This window comes from Myxocyprinus asiaticus, chromosome 5, assembly GCF_019703515.2.
Source record: "Myxocyprinus asiaticus isolate MX2 ecotype Aquarium Trade chromosome 5, UBuf_Myxa_2, whole genome shotgun sequence".
NCBI classification, from domain to species: Eukaryota; Metazoa; Chordata; class Actinopteri; order Cypriniformes; family Catostomidae; genus Myxocyprinus; species Myxocyprinus asiaticus.
The window spans coordinates 17,172,685-17,191,736 of record NC_059348.1 but is presented as its reverse complement, the minus strand read 5'-3'; the positions used below and the strand labels follow the sequence as shown (position 1 = coordinate 17,191,736).

General features: G+C 37.0%; 1 protein-coding gene across 1 annotated transcript in view; it reads right to left on the bottom strand.

The window, feature by feature from the left end:
• LOC127440611 (uncharacterized) overlaps positions 1 to 19,052 on the bottom strand; it is a 76,960-nt gene that overhangs the window by 57,702 nt on the left and 206 nt on the right. Inside the window, exons 2-16 of the mRNA XM_051697290.1 lie at positions 18,164 to 18,234; positions 17,625 to 17,790; positions 15,201 to 15,338; positions 13,219 to 13,393; positions 12,963 to 13,099; positions 12,779 to 12,882; positions 11,221 to 11,386; positions 10,920 to 11,105; positions 10,687 to 10,839; positions 9,554 to 9,698; positions 9,261 to 9,419; positions 9,038 to 9,156; positions 1,493 to 1,708; positions 1,261 to 1,416; positions 55 to 239 (exon numbers count right to left, since the gene is read on the bottom strand). Of these exons, the coding sequence (XP_051553250.1) occupies positions 55 to 239; positions 1,261 to 1,416; positions 1,493 to 1,708; positions 9,038 to 9,156; positions 9,261 to 9,419; positions 9,554 to 9,698; positions 10,687 to 10,839; positions 10,920 to 11,105; positions 11,221 to 11,386; positions 12,779 to 12,882; positions 12,963 to 13,099; positions 13,219 to 13,393; positions 15,201 to 15,338; positions 17,625 to 17,790; positions 18,164 to 18,234 (2,276 nt within the window). The remainder of the gene's footprint in view (positions 1 to 54; positions 240 to 1,260; positions 1,417 to 1,492; positions 1,709 to 9,037; positions 9,157 to 9,260; positions 9,420 to 9,553; positions 9,699 to 10,686; positions 10,840 to 10,919; positions 11,106 to 11,220; positions 11,387 to 12,778; positions 12,883 to 12,962; positions 13,100 to 13,218; positions 13,394 to 15,200; positions 15,339 to 17,624; positions 17,791 to 18,163; positions 18,235 to 19,052) is intronic.

Here is a 19,052-nt window from a genome sequence, read left to right as displayed (position 1 = left end):
TCATGAGTTTGACCTGAGAGCACCTTGTTATGATTTAAATTTCATCAGACATACTTTGGTTTGACATAACCGGCCAGTGAGAAATGCGACCAATTCTTAAAGTTAGGAGTTCCCTTAAGTCGGAAAGAGAGAAGAGTGGACATGTTGATGCTCAGCTTCATGGGTAAACCAGAGAGGGATGGTAAAACAAGTTCTTCTGCCAGAACAATTGGCCTCTGGCTAATTTTAATCTCTTGACCCTGAGAATGGGAAGAGAACAGTGAAATCTAATTATAAAGGTGTAATCTTAAAATTATATCCTAGTACACAAAATTTCTGCTTTTCTTAAAATAAATGGGAGATCATGACATGAGAATGGCATGCCTCTTTAATGTGCAGTATTTTAGAGCAAATCTCTGCATCTTATTCACTAACCACAGGCAATCCATCTGAAACAGGTACTATCTGCACTGGTACAGCACTGTACCATGCCTATTTAGATTAAATAATTGTCATTCTTTACATGACAATTAGGCTTATTACAGGCAATTTGCCTGGTATTAACCAAGTAAATTTTATTCAGCATTAATTTTGGGGCATGTCTGTCTCATTACCTGATATGCATACTTCTTTTAGTGAAATGGGTACTAAAATAATAGACAGCATGTGCAAATAAATGGCGATATCAGCAGCACAATCAGTTCTTAGTGAATTCCCCCATCATTTTTAAGTAGCTGTCACGGTATCTGAGAGAGGACCCCAGTGCAGAGAGGCAATATCAAAAGGGCTTTCTCGGAAATAAGCACAATACTAACCAAAACTCTAACAAGGGAGCAATAACTAAACAGAGCAATAAACAAACTAAAAGATAAACATATAACAAGGGAGATTGATTAGGGAAACAAGGAGGCGGAGTTGGATAAGCACATGGCAGAACAAACACAAAGCCATGTGCTAACATACAAGACCAAACAGACATCGAGTGCACATGGCGATGAAGAACCAAACACAGCCATGTGCACTCACACAACACACAAGACTGACAGAAGAGCACAAGAGAACCGAACCTGAAGCCATGTGTTTTACAAAAAAGAGACATGGAGCACGAGTGTCTGGATCCCGACACCGAAACCGAAATAGGCTAAAGAGACAGGACCCAGACACCATGCTCCGAACATGAAAACAAAGAACATGGGCGTCAGGTTGCTGTCACCACACAATAAACATGACTGACCAAAGTGACAGGACCTGACAGTAGCATCTTGAAAATAATTTTCCTACCTTTAGCAATTTCACAATTACACCAGCTGTGCAGAGTGACAAATTTCTCTGAAATGCAAGGAGGTCATCACAGGTCATAAAGGTGAGGTCATTGCCCAGCATCTTCACAGTAATCCAGCATCGGACGTTCCTGTCTCTTTTCCTCTTCCATGTGAACTTAAACAAAAAACCTGGTCATGCCTGATGTAGAGCCAATTGACAGACACAAAACCACAATCCACAAGACTCTCACCTTAGTCTTAACGGAACTTAAATCTGTGGATTGACAGCCATCACTCCCTCCCTGTCCAGTGATGTCTACCCGTTCGTCATCTCTGTTCTTTCCCTTCTGCTCATGCATCATTGATTCTGTTTGATCCTTAGGTCTGGAGTTACCAGCAGGTGTCAGAGGATTCTCCTCAAACATGTTCTTCAGCATAGGCTCAAGGTTTTCCATTCTAAGACTAATCTAAAAAAAAGTATAAAAAAGTAAATAAAAACAAATACACTGCAAAAAGAATTTTACCTTTCCTTTAGTGTGTAATATAGCTGTTTGAGCATATAAAAGTTGTGCAAAGTTACAAAGCACAAAGTCCACCCAAAAGGGAGTTATTCTCTCCCACAGACAACACTGCTCAAGAACTACACGAAACAGCTGGTTTGTAGTTCAGCCATTTCTTCCGTAAAGTATCTATGTCACTATGTAACACATTTGCATAATGTCCGCCTAAAGGCTGCTTTGACCCACCCTCAAATAAAGGTAGTTACAGCCGATGCCAGGATGAGTTGGGTTAGTGTTGTAGCCATGTCGAGAAGATGCCGTTTTCTTCACTGCAAAAGCAAACCCTCTTTGATTGGACTTCCAAAGGCAGATGAATTGAAGAATCAGTGGTTAAAATGTATTTTTACCACTATTCCTCAGCAGTACAACCACAACCAATGCCGGATTTTCAAGTCAGTTACCCCTGAAAGATGGTGCAGTTCCCTCTTTGTTGGGACAATCTGGTGCTTTAGGATCACAACCTGTAAGCATGTTTGATTTGTTTGATATTATTTGTGGATTTATCTGCTACCGAGAGTTCAAATGCGGAGTTTTGTGTTGTAGCTATGGTGTACACCCAGTGCACAGACGTAGGCCTCTGCTAACCTGCTAGCTAATGTTATTGTGTTGAAATAGTTTTGCTAATCAGCGGTGGGCCCACTTTTACCTACAATTGTGAAGAATTATGCAGATTGTTTGTCGTTCTTACTATCATGAATAGAGATCAAGTGTGGAGATAGATTTATTTTTACAAACGGTCATTTTACGTCTGCAATCCACGGTAGTGCTTGGCTAACTTGCTGTGTAATGTAATGCTGTGTAACTGTGTAACAAAATGGTCGATCTCAAGAGTCTTATATAATTATATAATTACAAGCTGTAATGTTACGGCCACTATCCACGGTAGTCCACGGCTAACTTGCTCACTAACCAGGAGTAAGCCTCTGTTCTCCATTCATATCTCGGACGAAAAAAGTTCGGCTACACCGATTCCAGCAAAAGATGATGACTAACTTAGATGCACTACGTGTCTTTTACTTGAAGCTTTGTTAGGTTCACAATAATCAACAGTGTAAAACTTAACCACTGTGAAACTTCCTGCTCAAGTCATGCTTGCGAAGGTGGTTCGGGCCGATCAGCTTGTTCTTCCAAATTTTCATTATTGGACTGAAACAGATAAGGCAAAAACCGATGCCACTGTTACCATAGTTACAGTAGTGTTTACAGAGCTGCGCAGAAAGACACGGGAGCTGAAACTCAGTTAATGGCTGTGTCTCGTTTGGAAGGCTGCGTCCTCCGGAGGTCGCATTTGTCGGCCGCATACGTCATCGAGGCGGTCTCGTTTCAGAAAAGCGAGTAGGACACTTTGAATGCAGCCTTCGAATGCAACCTTTTTTCATGGGAATTCGGAGAATGCATGAGGTGTATCCTGTGTGAGCACTCACAACAACCCACAAATCTTTGCTTCAACGATGTCTAAAACAAATGACGCCAATTTGCCTGTAAATATGATGTTCAAACGCAACTAATGTTAATTCCCAATTTGAAGTACCTCAGTAGATGGGTGCAGAGTATATAATATGTATAATTATATTAATATATACAGTTGCAATCGAAATTATTCAACCCCCCTGACCAGCAATACATTCTGGTGATGTGAATTAAAACCTCAGTAAACAGTCAAAGTAAGTTTTTAATACACATTTGAGTGATTTTGAGAACAAAGAGTTCATTTTATCCAAATTGAAAATAAAAAAATAACTAATTCTCTCCACAAATGTCATGTCAAAAATATTCAACCCCCAAAGTCAATCATTTGTGGAGCATCCTTTATCCTTAATAACAGCAAATAAATGTTTCAGGTAAGTGTGCTCAGGCTTCGGACACCTCTCTATTAGAATTTTTACACATTTCTCATGAGCAAAAGCTTCCAGCTCATTGACATTCTTTGGTTTCTGTGCTGCCACTACTTCCTTGAAATCCCAACAAAGGTTTGCAATGGGATTTTAATGATGGACTGAAAGGGCCATTTAAGAACTGTGGTGAACATCAGTTAAGATGGCATTCCAGGGACCAGTTTATGGCAGGACCCCTCTCTAACTGCTGGTGTAGAAGAACACATCCACTCCATCTTCATGCAAAGCATAGTTTATATTAATGGTTACTGACTGTTAACACAACAGTTCACGGGACAGACCTATTAACAGATAAACTAATGCATGGACGATGACTTAACCGTTTCTTATCATGTTTGGTCTCTATCTGTTCCATACGATTCTTTAATAATATGAAAGAGGTTTGGTAAAGAAATAATGCATGGGTAAAATGTTAAAGACACTGTTTTAACACTGTACTTTATGCTATCAAATGAGTTCCACACTAGGTTGGGCAACACCGTGGCCACTTCAGACACCAGTGGCCAGTCACACTCCAGGATCGGAAAGGCACCAGATTTCAATCTCCTCCTCATCAGAAAGGGATAAATATGTCCCCCGGGTAGACACACCTTTGTCCTGCATTTCCAACTAGATGGGGAAGGAGACATTAGCAGACACACCACGTCCTGAGTTTCTGACCTGACGAGGAAAGAGGCTACAAGATAGCTGAAGTTAAGCTTTTGCGAGCAAAACCTTTTATATTGCTTTATTGCTATATTGCTGCACTCTAGCTGAAAAAGGACCCCAGCAATGAGGGACCTTATCTGACCCTTACGGCCCCTCCAGCAGTGCAGCCCAGTCCACAAAGGACTTCTGCATCGGCAGACATTGCCTGTCCCACACGGCTCCTCAGTCCAGGTTCAACTGACCCAGCTGCCCAGTCCACTCTTTCAGGACCCTCTTGGCGCAACCGAAGTTCAGCATCCTCCAGCCCAGCGTGGCAACAACTACTGGATCGCAATTCTGCGCCATTCCCACTGCACGCTACCCATATCGCCAGTGGAAGACATCTCTATAGCCGGACTGATCACCCAACTGTGTGGAACGTAAATATAAACTTACCAAACCTCTTTCTAGGGACCTTAGCATTTGTTTATACCTGCAACATATGTTTTTCTAACTTGCTTAGATAACAGTTACCTGGGGTCAGCTTGTTACAAATAATAGGTATATTATTTGTTTAATGATAAATAAGCATTATTTATCACCATATTGCCAGAGCCATTAGGTAGTTTCCCATAAGGAGCTTTCCCATACAATTCTCTCCCATTGCTACATTCAGTTCAACAGCATTGCATTTATCCACTCTGTGTTCAAATAATTTTTTTATTTTTTTATTGTTTAATTCAGTACTTTCCTTTTTGGTTATTAGTTTATTATCCTTTAGCAGTGCATATTCGTTATTAGCATTATTAATCGTTGTGGTATTTACTCTTGCATATCTACTGTTAATAAATTTCATTAATTTGATTACAATTGTGTCTTCATTGTGTTGATGATCAAAGACTCTACTAGCTGTCCAGACTCTCACAAATCCTTCAGATAAATCAGCTGACCAACTCCCTCTAGTTTACATTCATTCTAAATTATCGAACAGCTCTTTTGGGAGTGTTCTTAAATTGTTAAGATAGTATTCTAAACTGGTGCCCCATATTGCAAAGGGGGAGGGGTCATCTGATACACTCATAACCACACCTTATGTGACATGTGATCAAAAATCACTATATTATCGGTGAATTGAGTAGAAATCACTACAGAACATTCCACGACCTATCCCTGAACCAGATTTTGGACAACTTGGATCTATCCTTGGTGTTATTATCTTGCTGGAAATTCCAGTGATCACCGAGCTTCAATTTACACACTGAAGGCATCAAATTGTTCATGCCAAAACAATTTGCCAAAATCAACCTTTGCCCTTGAATTTAAGCTAAAACAATAATTACTCTTCCTAATTTATCTTTAATCTGTTTGAGACATTTGAATTGTAAATGTTTATTAATCAATATAATGACTCCCTTGCTCTTACTTGTGCCAGCACTAAAGAAAGCATGTCCACCCCATATCTTCCCAAATTTTTCAGCTTCCTGTGGGGAGAGATGTGTCTCTTGAAGAAACACTATATCATATTTCTTACGTTTAAGAAAAGAAATAACCTTCCTTCTTTTTATGGGGTGCTCCAACCCATTTACATTCCATGTGGAGAGAGATAGTACACTTATATTAACAACTGACATCTTGATATAATAGAAAAAATACATTGTGTGCCAAAAACAAAATTATGAAGACCACATTCCCCATTAGTGAAACAATCAACCCCCCGAACATCCCCCCCTAACAAAACAAACAGAAAAAAGACAAATGTGCGCATTAACCACGCGCACGACAGTGCCAACTGGCAACAGTCCCTCTAAACTCAAAAGGTCCATGAACGCCCATGAGTCCATACGACAACTTTGCCGTTTTGAAAGAATCCATGGTGTCAGTCACATAGTCAGGATAACCGTTTCCTGCAGCCGCAAAACACCCCCATAACAGGACTGACCCACCTCCATGCTTGACTGTGGGGATGGTGTCGTTCTTGTCATCACCTTGTTACTCCAGACGTACTGCTGACCCATGGGTCTAAAACTCATTTTCAGTTTAGTGTCATACGTCTATAAAACCTTCTTCCAGGACTCCACAGTTCTTTCCTAATTACTTCTTGAATATTCAAGTCAACATTTCCCTTGGTGAAGTTTTGCTTTCTTCCACACCCCAAGAAGGTTGCTGTTGTACCATATTTAACATATTTATGTATGAATGGTGCTGCCAACTTTGTCTATTGGAAATTGAAGTGCCTTGGAAATGTACTTTTAGCCATGACCTTTCTTGTGTAATGAAATAATCTCCTCTATTTGCTTTTGAGACAGCTTATTTTTAATTGCATTTTTTTGCATAGAAATACAGTTTTGCTTACAACGCTAAACTTACATTTTAAAACTTAAATAAGTGCCATTGCAGATTGATGACTTAATTTTGTTTTAAAACAATTACTTGTGTAGCCTTACATATTTAAGAAACAGTTACATGCAATAGGGGTTGAATAATTATGACATGGCTGTATTTAAAAAAAAATCCTGCTATTTACAAATATTAGGTTATATATTCACACTATGATTTGAATGTGTCACTCAACTGATATAGATGTAAATTCTGGGTCATCAGAGAAGCTTACCTTTGTAAATCCTTACTGTCTTGGGGGGGTTGAATAATTTCGATTGCAACTGTAATTAAAATAAAGTATTAGACTAAAAGTACACTTGTAAAATCTATTTTCTTTTCTCTTTACATCATTATAACTCTCCTAAAATGTACCTCATGCATTCCCATCCAGAGGGAGTTTGTTCCCTTCTCACTCAAAACGCCCGCGCTTGTTAAAGAGTGGTGTGCTGTCATAGCAACCATGTTACGTTACGTTTCCGTTTGTCCTACGAAGGCCGTCTTGTTTAAATGAGATTTGTTTAAAGGAGGACACTCAGTATACTGCAGCCTTCAAAGGACGCGTCCTACCTTGCGCGCAGCCTTCAAAACGAGGCACAGTTATGTTAAGGGGCGCTACATATCCGACACGCGGTTGACCAATCACAACAGACTGGGCCAGCTGACCAATCAGAGCAGACTGGGCTTTTCGGAAAGGGGGACTTTAAAGAGACAGGAGCTAAAACAGAGCGTTTCAGCCAGAGTATGAAGAGCAGGGAAAAGAAATGTACAGAAAAATAATGTATGTGTTTTTGAACATTAAAGCATGTAAACCTATTCTAGTAGACCCCCAAAATAAAATCATGAACCTGTAAATTAACATAATATGGGCTCTTTAAGTCTTGTTTTAAAAGAAATCTGACAAGATTTTATGAACTTTAGACTTAAAACAAGAAAAAAAAAATCTGCCAATTGGGTAAGAAAAATAAACTTGTTTTACCTTTGAATTAAGTTTATTTTTCTTACCCCATTGGCAAACAGTTTTTTCTTGTTTTAAGCATAAATCTCACTAAATTCAGTTAGATTTCTCTCAAAACAAGACTTCTTATGCCAATTTGCTTGTCAAGTAATAAACCCCATTTTAAGAAGTTTTAGATTTTTTACTGGAAAACAAGACAAAAATACTTGTCTTGAAAATCATTTTTTGCAGTGTACTTATTAATAAACAAAACTTACCACTATTAAAACTATTACAGCTGAGAGTTGGAGTCTTCATCTTGTGGTACATGAACTAGCCCTTGATCTGTGTTTTGATCCAGATTTGGATCTGGTCCTCGGTTAATGGTCCACACGACCACAGTCTTTTTAAGTATCGTTTCATTTGGATCAAAGTTTTTATTTTTTTCTTCAGTTTTTAAGAAAAAAAAAAGTTATTTGTGGTCAATAAATTGTGTGTGTGTTTTTGTTCAGTCCATTAATATTGACAACCTGGTGCTTGGACCAACTAGTCTTGGTCTGATCTTAAATGAATATTCCGGGTTTAATACAAGTTCAGCTCAATCAACAGCATTTGTTGCATAATGTTGATTATCACAAAAATTAATTCAGACCCGTCTCTCCTTTACTTTAAAAAAAAAGAAGATGCAATAATCGAGGTTACAGTAAGGCACTTACAAGTGAATGGGGGCCAGTTTTTGGAGGGTTTAAAAGGAAGAAATGTGAAACTCATAATTTTATAAAAACACACATTAATTCTTCTGTTAAAACTCATGTATTATTTGAGCTGTAAAGTTGTTTAAATTGTCATTTTTACAGTCATTTTAGGGTTTTAGAGTTTGTTTACATTACATCGTCATGGCAATGAAGTCATAACTTTACACAGAAAAGATTATTAAGTGATTTTATCACACTAAAATCATATGTATACACATTTTGTTTATGTCTTGTGGCTACACATTTGAAAAAGTGAGTATTTTAACGTTCAATAATTGGCCCCATTCACTTCCATTCAGTGCATCACTGTAACCCAGATTTTATTTTTTTAAGAAAAGGAGGGACAAGTCAAAATATTTTTTTGGTGGTAATCATATTATCATAAATGCTGTTGAATTTTTTTTATTATTATTATTATTTTTGACTTTAATCAAAAAATTATTAACATGTCTGAATCAGCCTGATATGAGGTTACACCCGTATTTTTAATGGTTAGCTCCTTAAGGTAACAATTGCAGGTTATCACTTTTTTACAGTGTACTACCTCTACTTTTAATAATAATAATTATAATAGCAATCCATCAACTGTTAAAAATGATTTTTACTGTTGGGCAAGATACAAACAGATGTCTATTTCTTTCTTTACCTCCAGAAGATTGAATGCCCTGCCAAGAATGAAAACTGTCAGATTCGCCATGGCAAAACGTGGAAGAAAGGACTCTGGGGAGAAAACCACCGCTCCTTCGATGTTAGCAGCAGCCACTCCTAGGGCAGACATGAAACCCAGACATTACAGTTACAAACTCAATCTTAACATTGCAAATAGACTTCCACTGGAGACAGCTGAAAAATGTTTTTTTGCAAAGTACCTGTGTCCACTGTGTAGTCGATGTGTGTGGAATATTTCCATGGTTCAGCTTCAAAGTCTTTACTTATGATATCATCAGGAAGTGACTCCATCAGGTCTTTCTTTAAAGGGTCTTCTGTCTTCTGGATATTAATCAGGTGACTCCAAATAAAGGACCCAACTGAGGAGATGTCAGAACAACAAAATGAATTTCAGTCTACAGCTGAACCATTTTAGAAAAAAAAGAGAGCTGAAGACTTTAAATGAAACAAACTTGATGCAGATTTTCTTTTCATTAAATTTGATAACTCAAACCTTGACTGGACTTCTCATTGCTCAACATTGTCTTCACAATTTTGAAGATCTCCTGGTTTGGACAGTGCATTAGCTGCTGATATGCTGCGATTCTGACCTCCACACTCTCTTGCTGTCTTTGAAATGCCCAAGCAAGGACCCTCCTCTGATAAAATACAAAAGATGCAAGTCACATAAAGAGCATAATGTGCTCTAGATGCAAATTTGTTGTTAGAAAGTTGCTGTCTAACAGGTTAAAGAAAAAAACATACAAAAATTCAATACATAAATAAAAAAATTATTTGTTTCTCTAAGACACTGAGATTTAATTGAGAGCAAATGGAGACTTTTGCTGAAGCCTCCAGCACAAAATTTCCCCCATAAAATAATCTCACATGCACTAAAAAATGGCCTTTTTTAATATTTACACATTTCAATTTCATGCAAAATCCCATCGAATTGAACTGTGTAATGTTTAACTAAATTAAATGAATGCAAATTTAAATAGTTTAAATAGTTTATATTTTTATTTTATATACTATAAAGTATAATATATATTATAATTTATATATATATATATATATATATATATATATATATATATATATATATATATATATATATATATTAAAGATTACCGTTACTCAATTCAATTTGATAGAATTTTGTTATAAAATAAAAATGCTTAAATCTTAAAAATAAGCTTCTTCTTTTTTCTTTTTTTTTTTTTTGCATGATTCACACTAGTTTTATTGAATTCTCATTCTTTTTAGGAGAAGGTTTGAGACAAAGTTGATACTAAGTGAAACATCACTGAGAACATGATGTATGAAAGAACAATACAATTTTTCTCTGAGAAGCTATTATCTAGGAATTTCAATAGGAAATTTATAATTAAACACATTCATATCCATATACACTGTAAAAAGTGGTAACCTGCAACTGATACCTTAAAGAGATATTTCTACCTGATCTAACACATTAAAATTTGTTTTGTTGGTTTAACCTAATGTATTTGGGTTGATACACTGATGTTAAATAATATTTCTGACTTGAATAAAACCAGTTCATTTTAGATGTTACCACATAAATCACATTTTTAGGTTTTGGATTTTTTCAGTATACTCCTCCATAAATTGTTAGGAGATACTGACATCATTTTGGCATGGCATTCTCCTGAATGCTCGTATAGCAGCCAGTCGAAGCTCCAGTGGCACAGAATGATCTTGCACACAGCGGCTCAGTGTTGGCATTAGTTCTGAAACAGCAACGCCTGCATTCTCCACTGCTTTCAACACATGCAGCAACTGCATGAGAAACAGCACAGAAAAACTTAGCCTATAGTCATTTCAGAATGCTGTCTGATGGGTCATTGTCCTCTTTCTACCTTTGAGATCTGTGATTGGTCATGCACTTTACATCCTGCCTCCAGACTTTGCTTCAGAACATGGACAAACTGTTGGACTTCTGAGATCTCGTTGCAGGGGGTCTGCTCCTGTTGACAGAGTCCGTGGACCAGTGAAGACACAACCAATAATGCTTTTGGAAGGATAAGAGGCATATGCAGCAGAGCCTGAGGGAAAAAGCACCACCAAAATCAACATATCAAGCTGGACACATGCTGTTCTTTACATCTGTTATGGTTAATTTAAAGAGTGATGAGATCATTAAACAACTTTAAAACTTACACTGATGTGGCTAATCATGTATGAAGTGGGGTGGGAAGCAAAGCTGATGGTATTGAGAAGGGGCAGGATTTGTTCCTGGTCAATCTCTTTGTTAAGTATGAGATCTGTGGTGAAGAGGATGCATTCTTCAGTTCCACAGGCTGACAGAGTCTCTAAAAGGGGCTGCCTGCCATGCCACAAAAATAAACATTACCATCAGGTAAAGAAAATATAGCTTATTTGGAAATATCAATTTGCTTAATTGTCTTAGTTACAGAGATGTTTAAAAGTCTCTGACACAGAGTCCAAGTCAAATCTACAGTCTTTTAAGGCCAAGTCTAAGTCAAGACTCAAGAATTAGTCTTTTGTTATGAGTCCAAGACAAGTCTTAAAAGGGTTAATTCACACAAAAATGGAAATTCTCTCATCATTTTCTCACCCTCATGCCATCCCAGATGTGTATAACTTTCTTTCTCCTGCAGAAAACAAATTGAGATTTTTAGAAGTATATATCAGCTCTGTAGGACCATACAATACAAGTTAATGGTGACCAGAACTTTGAAGCTCCAAAAAGCACATAAAGGCAACATAAATGTAATCCATATGACTCCAAAGTTTAAATCAATGTCTTCTGAAGCAATCCAAGCAATGACAAAAATACAACTCCTTTTTCACTGTACATCTTACCATTGCAGTCACTAGGTCATGATTTCAATTACACTTCCTAGTGCTTGATGCATGTGCAGAGCACTAGATGGCACTAGGTAAGTGTAATCAAGCTTGAAATCACGCTCGCCAAGGAGACTGCTGATTTATTGTGAAAAAGGAGTTATATTTTGGTCTGTTCTAACACAAAACTGATTTGATCGCTTCTGAAGACATGGATTAAACCAGTGGAGTCTTATTAATGACCTTTTGGCTGCCTTTATGTGCTTTTTAGAGCTTCAAGGATTTGGTCACCATTCACTTGCATTGTATGGACCTACAGAGCTGAGATATTCTTCTAAAAATCTGTGTTTGTGTTCTGCAGAAGAAAGAAAGTCATACACATCTGGGATGGCATGAGGGTGAAAGAATGATGAGAGAATTTTCATTATTGGGTGAACTATCCCTTTAAATCTCTTTCAGTAACACTTGTCTATATGCTGCAGGTTAGTTTTAAACCTTGTTGCAGGACAATTAATTTAGTATATCTTTTTTTAAATACATTATTTCTAGGGATTTCATAGAAAATGTGAGCAAATCTGAGTTTCGGACTCAAGTAGCCATTTTTGCTTAGTCATCAAAAAATCATAATGGTCCTAAAATGGTCTGTACATTTTTTAATGTTTTGTGAGACTAAGTAAATTTGCCATTTACTTATAATAACAAAAAGGTATTCTTTGAAGTATCTTTGAGTATCATGTAAATACCATGGTATATGAATAGCCTATGGTAATCATTTTGTACCACAGTATATTTCAAAGTACCATAGTATTGCTGTCCAATGACAATTAGTGAACAGTCCTTTTTTTGTCAGAAACAACTCCTCATTAATAAATAAAGTTTGAATGCATGTAAAAATTGTTGAAGGACTAACCAGTCATCTCGACACTTGAAAGAGGCCTCATGCCACAAGTCTGTCAACAGACTGGATGATAAGGTTTTCAACTGGAGGACAAGACTCAGGAGAAGCTCTGATTGCTGAGAGAGATTTAGAAATTTGTGAGAGACCAGAAATCATGAGTGAAATTAGGTATTAATGCTGTAAACTAGCACCTGACCTGTTGTTGATCTGCAAGGTGAGCACACAACCTCCTGACTGTGCTGGTAACCTGTTGAACTGAGGCTCCACCTTGTCTGCCTGAGGTTTGGGCTTCAGCCTCAAACACAAGACTGGTCCAGTAGCCTGTGTTCTGCGCTGGAATGACAGTGAAGATGTGGCAAGCTTAATCACAGAACATGTCCTTATACTTTTTTTTTTTTTTTTTTAAATGTTGATTGTACTGGAACAACATCTTTAGACACATAGAGTCTTACCCAAACCCATTGGTATTTCAAGGGTTCTGAGGTGAGTTAGGCTTGAAATGGTCTTTGTTTCTGTTACTTCTAACTGATCTGGTAAGGGCACCACTGACATGGTTTCTGTACAGTTGACCTTATTCATCATTGCTCCATCATGAGTCTGGATGCATGTGAGGGTAGCACTCACTGTCTAATAAAAAACAAAGAGGGACTCAAACTTTAGCCCAACTCAGATTTCTTGAGTTGATTGCTTGGTATGACATGGGTGATTAATAAAAGAGTGTATTAGCATGATTCTGTCAAACTTAAAGGGATAGTTCACCTAAATATGAAAATTATCTCATCATTTACTCAACCTCATTCCATCCCAGACGTGTATGACATTCTTTCTTCAGCAGAACGCAAATGAAGATTTTTAGAAAAATATCTCAGCTCTGTAAGTCCATACAATGCAAGTGAATAGTGACCAGACCTTTGTAGCTCCAAAAATCACATAAAGGAAACATAAAAGTAATCTATATGACTCCAGTGTTTAAATTAATATCTTTAGAAGCGATATAAAATGCGTGGGTGAGAAACAGAACAATATTTAAGTCCTTTTTCACTTTAAATCTCCACTTTAACTTTCACTTTCAGATGTGAAAGTAAAACTAAACAGGCACCACATGTGACTTTCAGATGTAAAAGAGAAAGTTAAAGAGGAGACTTAAGGCCTCGATATACTTCCAACGCAATCAAAGAATGAATGTGTGACATCATTTAGAACAAAATCTAGCCAAAAAGAAGGTGTTTTTGCTTTTGTTTCGGTGGTTCGTAACAGCTCGCTGGGGCGAAATTTTAGGAAAACTTCTAACTGACTGCTAAACACCTTGTTACTGCCATTGGTCCACATCATCGGTAGGTGTGACTAGCAGCTCCACCTACCTTGATGCCAACAGCTAATTCTGTTTATGTTGTTCAGTCAGTCAAAATCAGTCAAAATGAACACATCGATGTGCAGAGTTATTAGCGAGCTGGTGCAAATGTACCTACATCTGCATGATTGTTCGCTTAGAGATATTTTCCGAGACCAAGTCATGTGACTTTTTTTGTTTGTTTTTTTGGTCTACTAAAGGAATCAAATCTTCTCAAACACTCTCAAGTGCCCATTCACTCATGTGCCATCTGCAGCAAAAGCCATTCACACATCTGTCTAAAGTTAAATATGCCTCTATCATTGTTTTATCTTTGTTCTGCACATTAACACTTTTATACACTCATCTATGCAATAGTATCAGTGTTATAATAAATTACAATAACCTGTGCATATTATGGCCGCATGTAGCATGTTAGCGCATTAGCATCATGAATTCATAATGTAAACAAGACACATTAAACATTTTCTACTGAATATATATTACTTTAAATCATCATTGAGTGGTTAAAACAGCTTCTTTTACTCACCTCATGTGAATTCTACTCAGAATGAGGCATAAAGTCATTGATAACAATTTTTTAAGGTTTTACATCTAGCGTCCTCATATTTAAATGTACTTTTAAATGCCTCCCACATCGGTGTGGCGGGTGTCTGAATGTTCGGAAACAGTATACAGTTGCTCGGCTGTTTAGAACTTCTTTTTACCCCTGAATGAAGAACGAAGAACTAATACGGAAGTATATCGAGGCCTTTAGAGTAAAAAAAAAGGACTTAAATTTTGTTCTGTTTCTCACCCAGTCCTAATATATCACTTCTGAAGATATGGATTTAACCACTGGAGTTTAATGGATTACTTTTGTTTCCTTTATGTGATTTTTGGAGCTACAAAGTTTTGGTCACCATTCACGTGCATTGCGAGGACCTACAGAGCTGAACTATTCTTCTAAAAATCTTTGTTTGTGTTTTGCTGAAGAAAGAATGTCATACACATCTGGGATGGCATGAGGGTGAATAAATGAAGAGAGAATTAAAATTTTTGGGTCAACTATCCCTTTAAACCATTAATAAAAGTGGAGCCCACCACGCCCTCCTTCAGTGGGACAGAGTGTCTCCAAAACTGATTTATTCTGTCACTGAAGCACTGCTGGAGGTTTCTTCTCTTCATCAGTGATGGTCCCCTCTGTTCATAGAAACTCATGCATGTGCCATACACATCAGTCTGTAGAGAAAACAGATAGTAATTCAACACCATTAATTAGTGGTGCTTGCTATTTCTTGTACTTTTTTCACACATTCACAACCAAAAGTTTGGAAACACTATGAAACTGTACGTGAAAGAACATTTCAAAAGAAAATTATTTTCACCAAGCATGCTTTAAATTTATCAAGAATTACAGTAAAGGCATTTATAATGACTATTTATATTTAAATATATGCTGTATTCTTCAAACTTTCTGTTCATCCAAAAATCCTCCACTTGCAGCAATAACACCTCAGGTGTTCTAGCAGTAAGTTTATTCTAGATTTTCAGATAATGTTTCATCCCATGCTTTCTGCAGTACTTTCCAAAGATGTAAATGGTTCGCAGGGCACTTCTCACGGATTTCCAACCAAAGTTTTCAATCAACAGTGCAACACCTCAAACTTTGATTTATCAATCCATAATACTTTTTATTAATTTACAACTTAATTGTAATTAACTTATTTTGCACATTAAACAATTTTCTTCTTATTTATCAGTTACAGAGGTTGCTTTTTTGTTTGTTTTTTGTTTTTTAAGTCTGCCTAAAGTGGCAACAATAATTTGCAGCATTCCTAAAGTTTAACCCTTAAATTCATGGGTGTTTTGCCAAACATTAATACATACTCTGGGTCTTTAGTAACCCGGCACGTATATCTATCACAAATGGATCTACAAAATGCCCAGATAGATAGTTAAATTTTCAAAGCATTTTTAGAACAATTTGAAAATAATTCAACAGAACACATTTAGTCTATAAGTGCAATTTTTTAAGGTCTAAATATACGTATACTCAAATGGCAATAGCCAAATCATACTGCTCATGTGTTGCACTTGCTATAGTTTACTTCCACATTGCTTCTAAGTCAAACAGCAATGTCAAATGTACATCAAGTCAATCACTGAAACAGCCAACCTACTCTTATAGAATGAACATTACTATAACTACATTTTTGCAAACTGAGTTTTATGTGCCATGTTCTACGTTTCGCTGCAGTTTCCTGGTGAAATTAACAGTAGAGGTGCTACAACAATATGCATTTTATTCACTTTCCCACAAATCACGACTACAGCGTCTGATTATGACTTAATAGACACTTATTTTTCGATCTATTACTCACACACTGCTATGTTATGATATCGAAACACTTTTACTCTAACCCATAATTTGAAAAACTATACATTTTAACACTTGTATTAAAGACCAACCAACAATAACGTAAATGTTCTAGTAAAAGATTACATCGTGATCAACTTGCATGGTAAGCTCACCTGATAGAGTGTTGGACTAGCCAAGCACGTTTGAAACGAAAGTGTCATAGAGGTGACTCAAAATGATGAGGTTGCTTCAGAAAATGTGCTTTTCATGTCACATTTGCATTTTAAAACACTATTGTTTCGGTTTAGGTGTTGATTAATGGTAAAGATGTCTGTTTTGTTCATCTCTCATTTATCTTTTAGGACACTACTGGTTAGGTTTAGGCCAAAATGTTTGGTAGGGGAGTTATGTTAAACTCGTTAAAACCTCAATCTAAAATTCACCTTAAAAACCTCGTCTGATTACCACATCATTTCACTTGCTTTTATCATTTTCATTGTTACACTACTCATAAGAGAAAGACTGAGGAATACTTAAGAGGTCCACAAAATGGATGAGGTAAAGGGGGTGGAATCAGGTACCGGGTCACTAAAGACCAGAGGTATGCAATAAAGTGTTAAGGTAGTATTTTTGATCAATTTAATGTATCTGAAGTGAAGCATCAATTTCTTTCAAGAACAAAAATGTCTTAGTGTTTCCAAACACGAAACCCCTAACACTTGTATTAAAATTTGGCACATAACTTGTCCCCGCTGTTTGTGCTACAGATGTAGATTATACCCCAAATTGTGCAGCTAGATGTTCCATTAATTTTGTAAGTGATCAGACAAGGGACTTTTTTTTGGGGGGGGGGGATTGCTTGGGGGGACGATAAATCCCATAGATTTACATTGAAGGACAGACCATAGCTATATCTCAAGACCAGAATGTCTTAGAAATGCAGCAACCTCTAGTTCTGCCCTGGCAACCACCTTCAGAACATTAGCATCAATGTGATGAATTTTGCACCACTAAAAATTTCATCAAAAACTGTAGAAATCTAGTTTAGATAATTAATGATGCTTAAAATTATCTATTCAAATCAGATATGTTTTCAAAAATAACTACATCATTTTTGGATGAATGTGTATAGAAGTGTCTGCAGGGAAAGTTACAAACTTTCTCACCTCTCTAACTGTCTCCATGGCTCGTCCCGAGTCGGAGGTCTGTAGCAAGCTCAGAATGGATCTCTTGATGTTGAGGGTCCACACCTGCTCAGCCTCCTGTGGACAGAGCGCTGTGACCTTTCCCCCCTCGAGCGAGAACCGCAGGGGGTTCTTCTCCAATGACTCTCTGAGAAATCAAAACACCAGATGGAACTTCGACCTCTCAGCAGCACACATCCCAACCATGATGATTTCAGACTGACTCTATGCAGCAGCAATAGTGTGTCAATAAAGCATTTAATTGAATGTTAAAGATAAAAGCCTTCATGTTGAGGTGTGACACCATTTGAAGTACTATGTATGTCAAGCATTTCAAAAGTTTATGTCAGTACTATGTTAAACCAAAAGTATTCATTCTGACGGATCACTGTGAACCTAAAATAAAACATGGCCACATAGTGTTTTATAATCATTGAAAGCAAACACATACAGAAACAGTGTTGTGAGAGGAGCATGAGCACATTATAAATGTACAGCATCAGCAGAAACTTTAAAAATACCTTATGTTCTTCAAGCGTAACACAGAATTGTCTCTTTTCGATGAGCTATGCTTTATCTGTATGTTCCTCAGCTACCAACAAATCAATAAAACATTGAATAAATTAAATATGGAAGAGATGAAACATGATATGAAAGGTACAGGAACATGAACGTGAACTTTTTTCTGAAATAGCATCACACAGTTCATATGTATACATGAGTTTTATAGGTGTCTATAATGCTTGTTAACACTGAAATCATGCAGCCTGGTCTCATGAAATTTACGTGAACATTGCAATATTTTTGTAAAACTGAAATTAAGTGCTTCATTACATGTTTGGGTGCAGTTTCCAAGTGAAATGTCCAGCGGGGGGCACCAAATCCGAGTGAAATGAGATTGTAATCAGACAAGGTTTTTAAGGTGAATTTTAGATAGAGGTTTTAATAAGTAAAACGGACCTCCCTAACCTAAAACTTTACCCTAAACCTATTCAATAGTGTCCGAAAAGATAAATGAGGGTGTAACAAATAAGACATCCTTACCTTTAACCAACACCTATAGTGTTTTAAAATGCAAATTCAAACTTGTGTGTCTTTAGCTTGATTTACACCACGGCCATTGAGCTCAATGTTCAATGCTCTTTCAATTGAGCTACCAAGCAAGCTAAAGATACAGGAATAAATGTGTATATGTAGGTGGGTCTGTAATACAAGCGTTAAAATGTTTCGTTTTTCAAATCATAGTAAAAGTGTTTTAATATCATAACATAGCAGCATGTTTTTATAAAATCAAAATCAGCAACTGTACTCGTGATTTGTGTGACAATGATTAAAGCAAACAGTTGTTGTAGCGCCTCTAGTGTTCATTTCACCTGGAAACTGCAGCAAAACGTAGAAAGTGGCACGCAA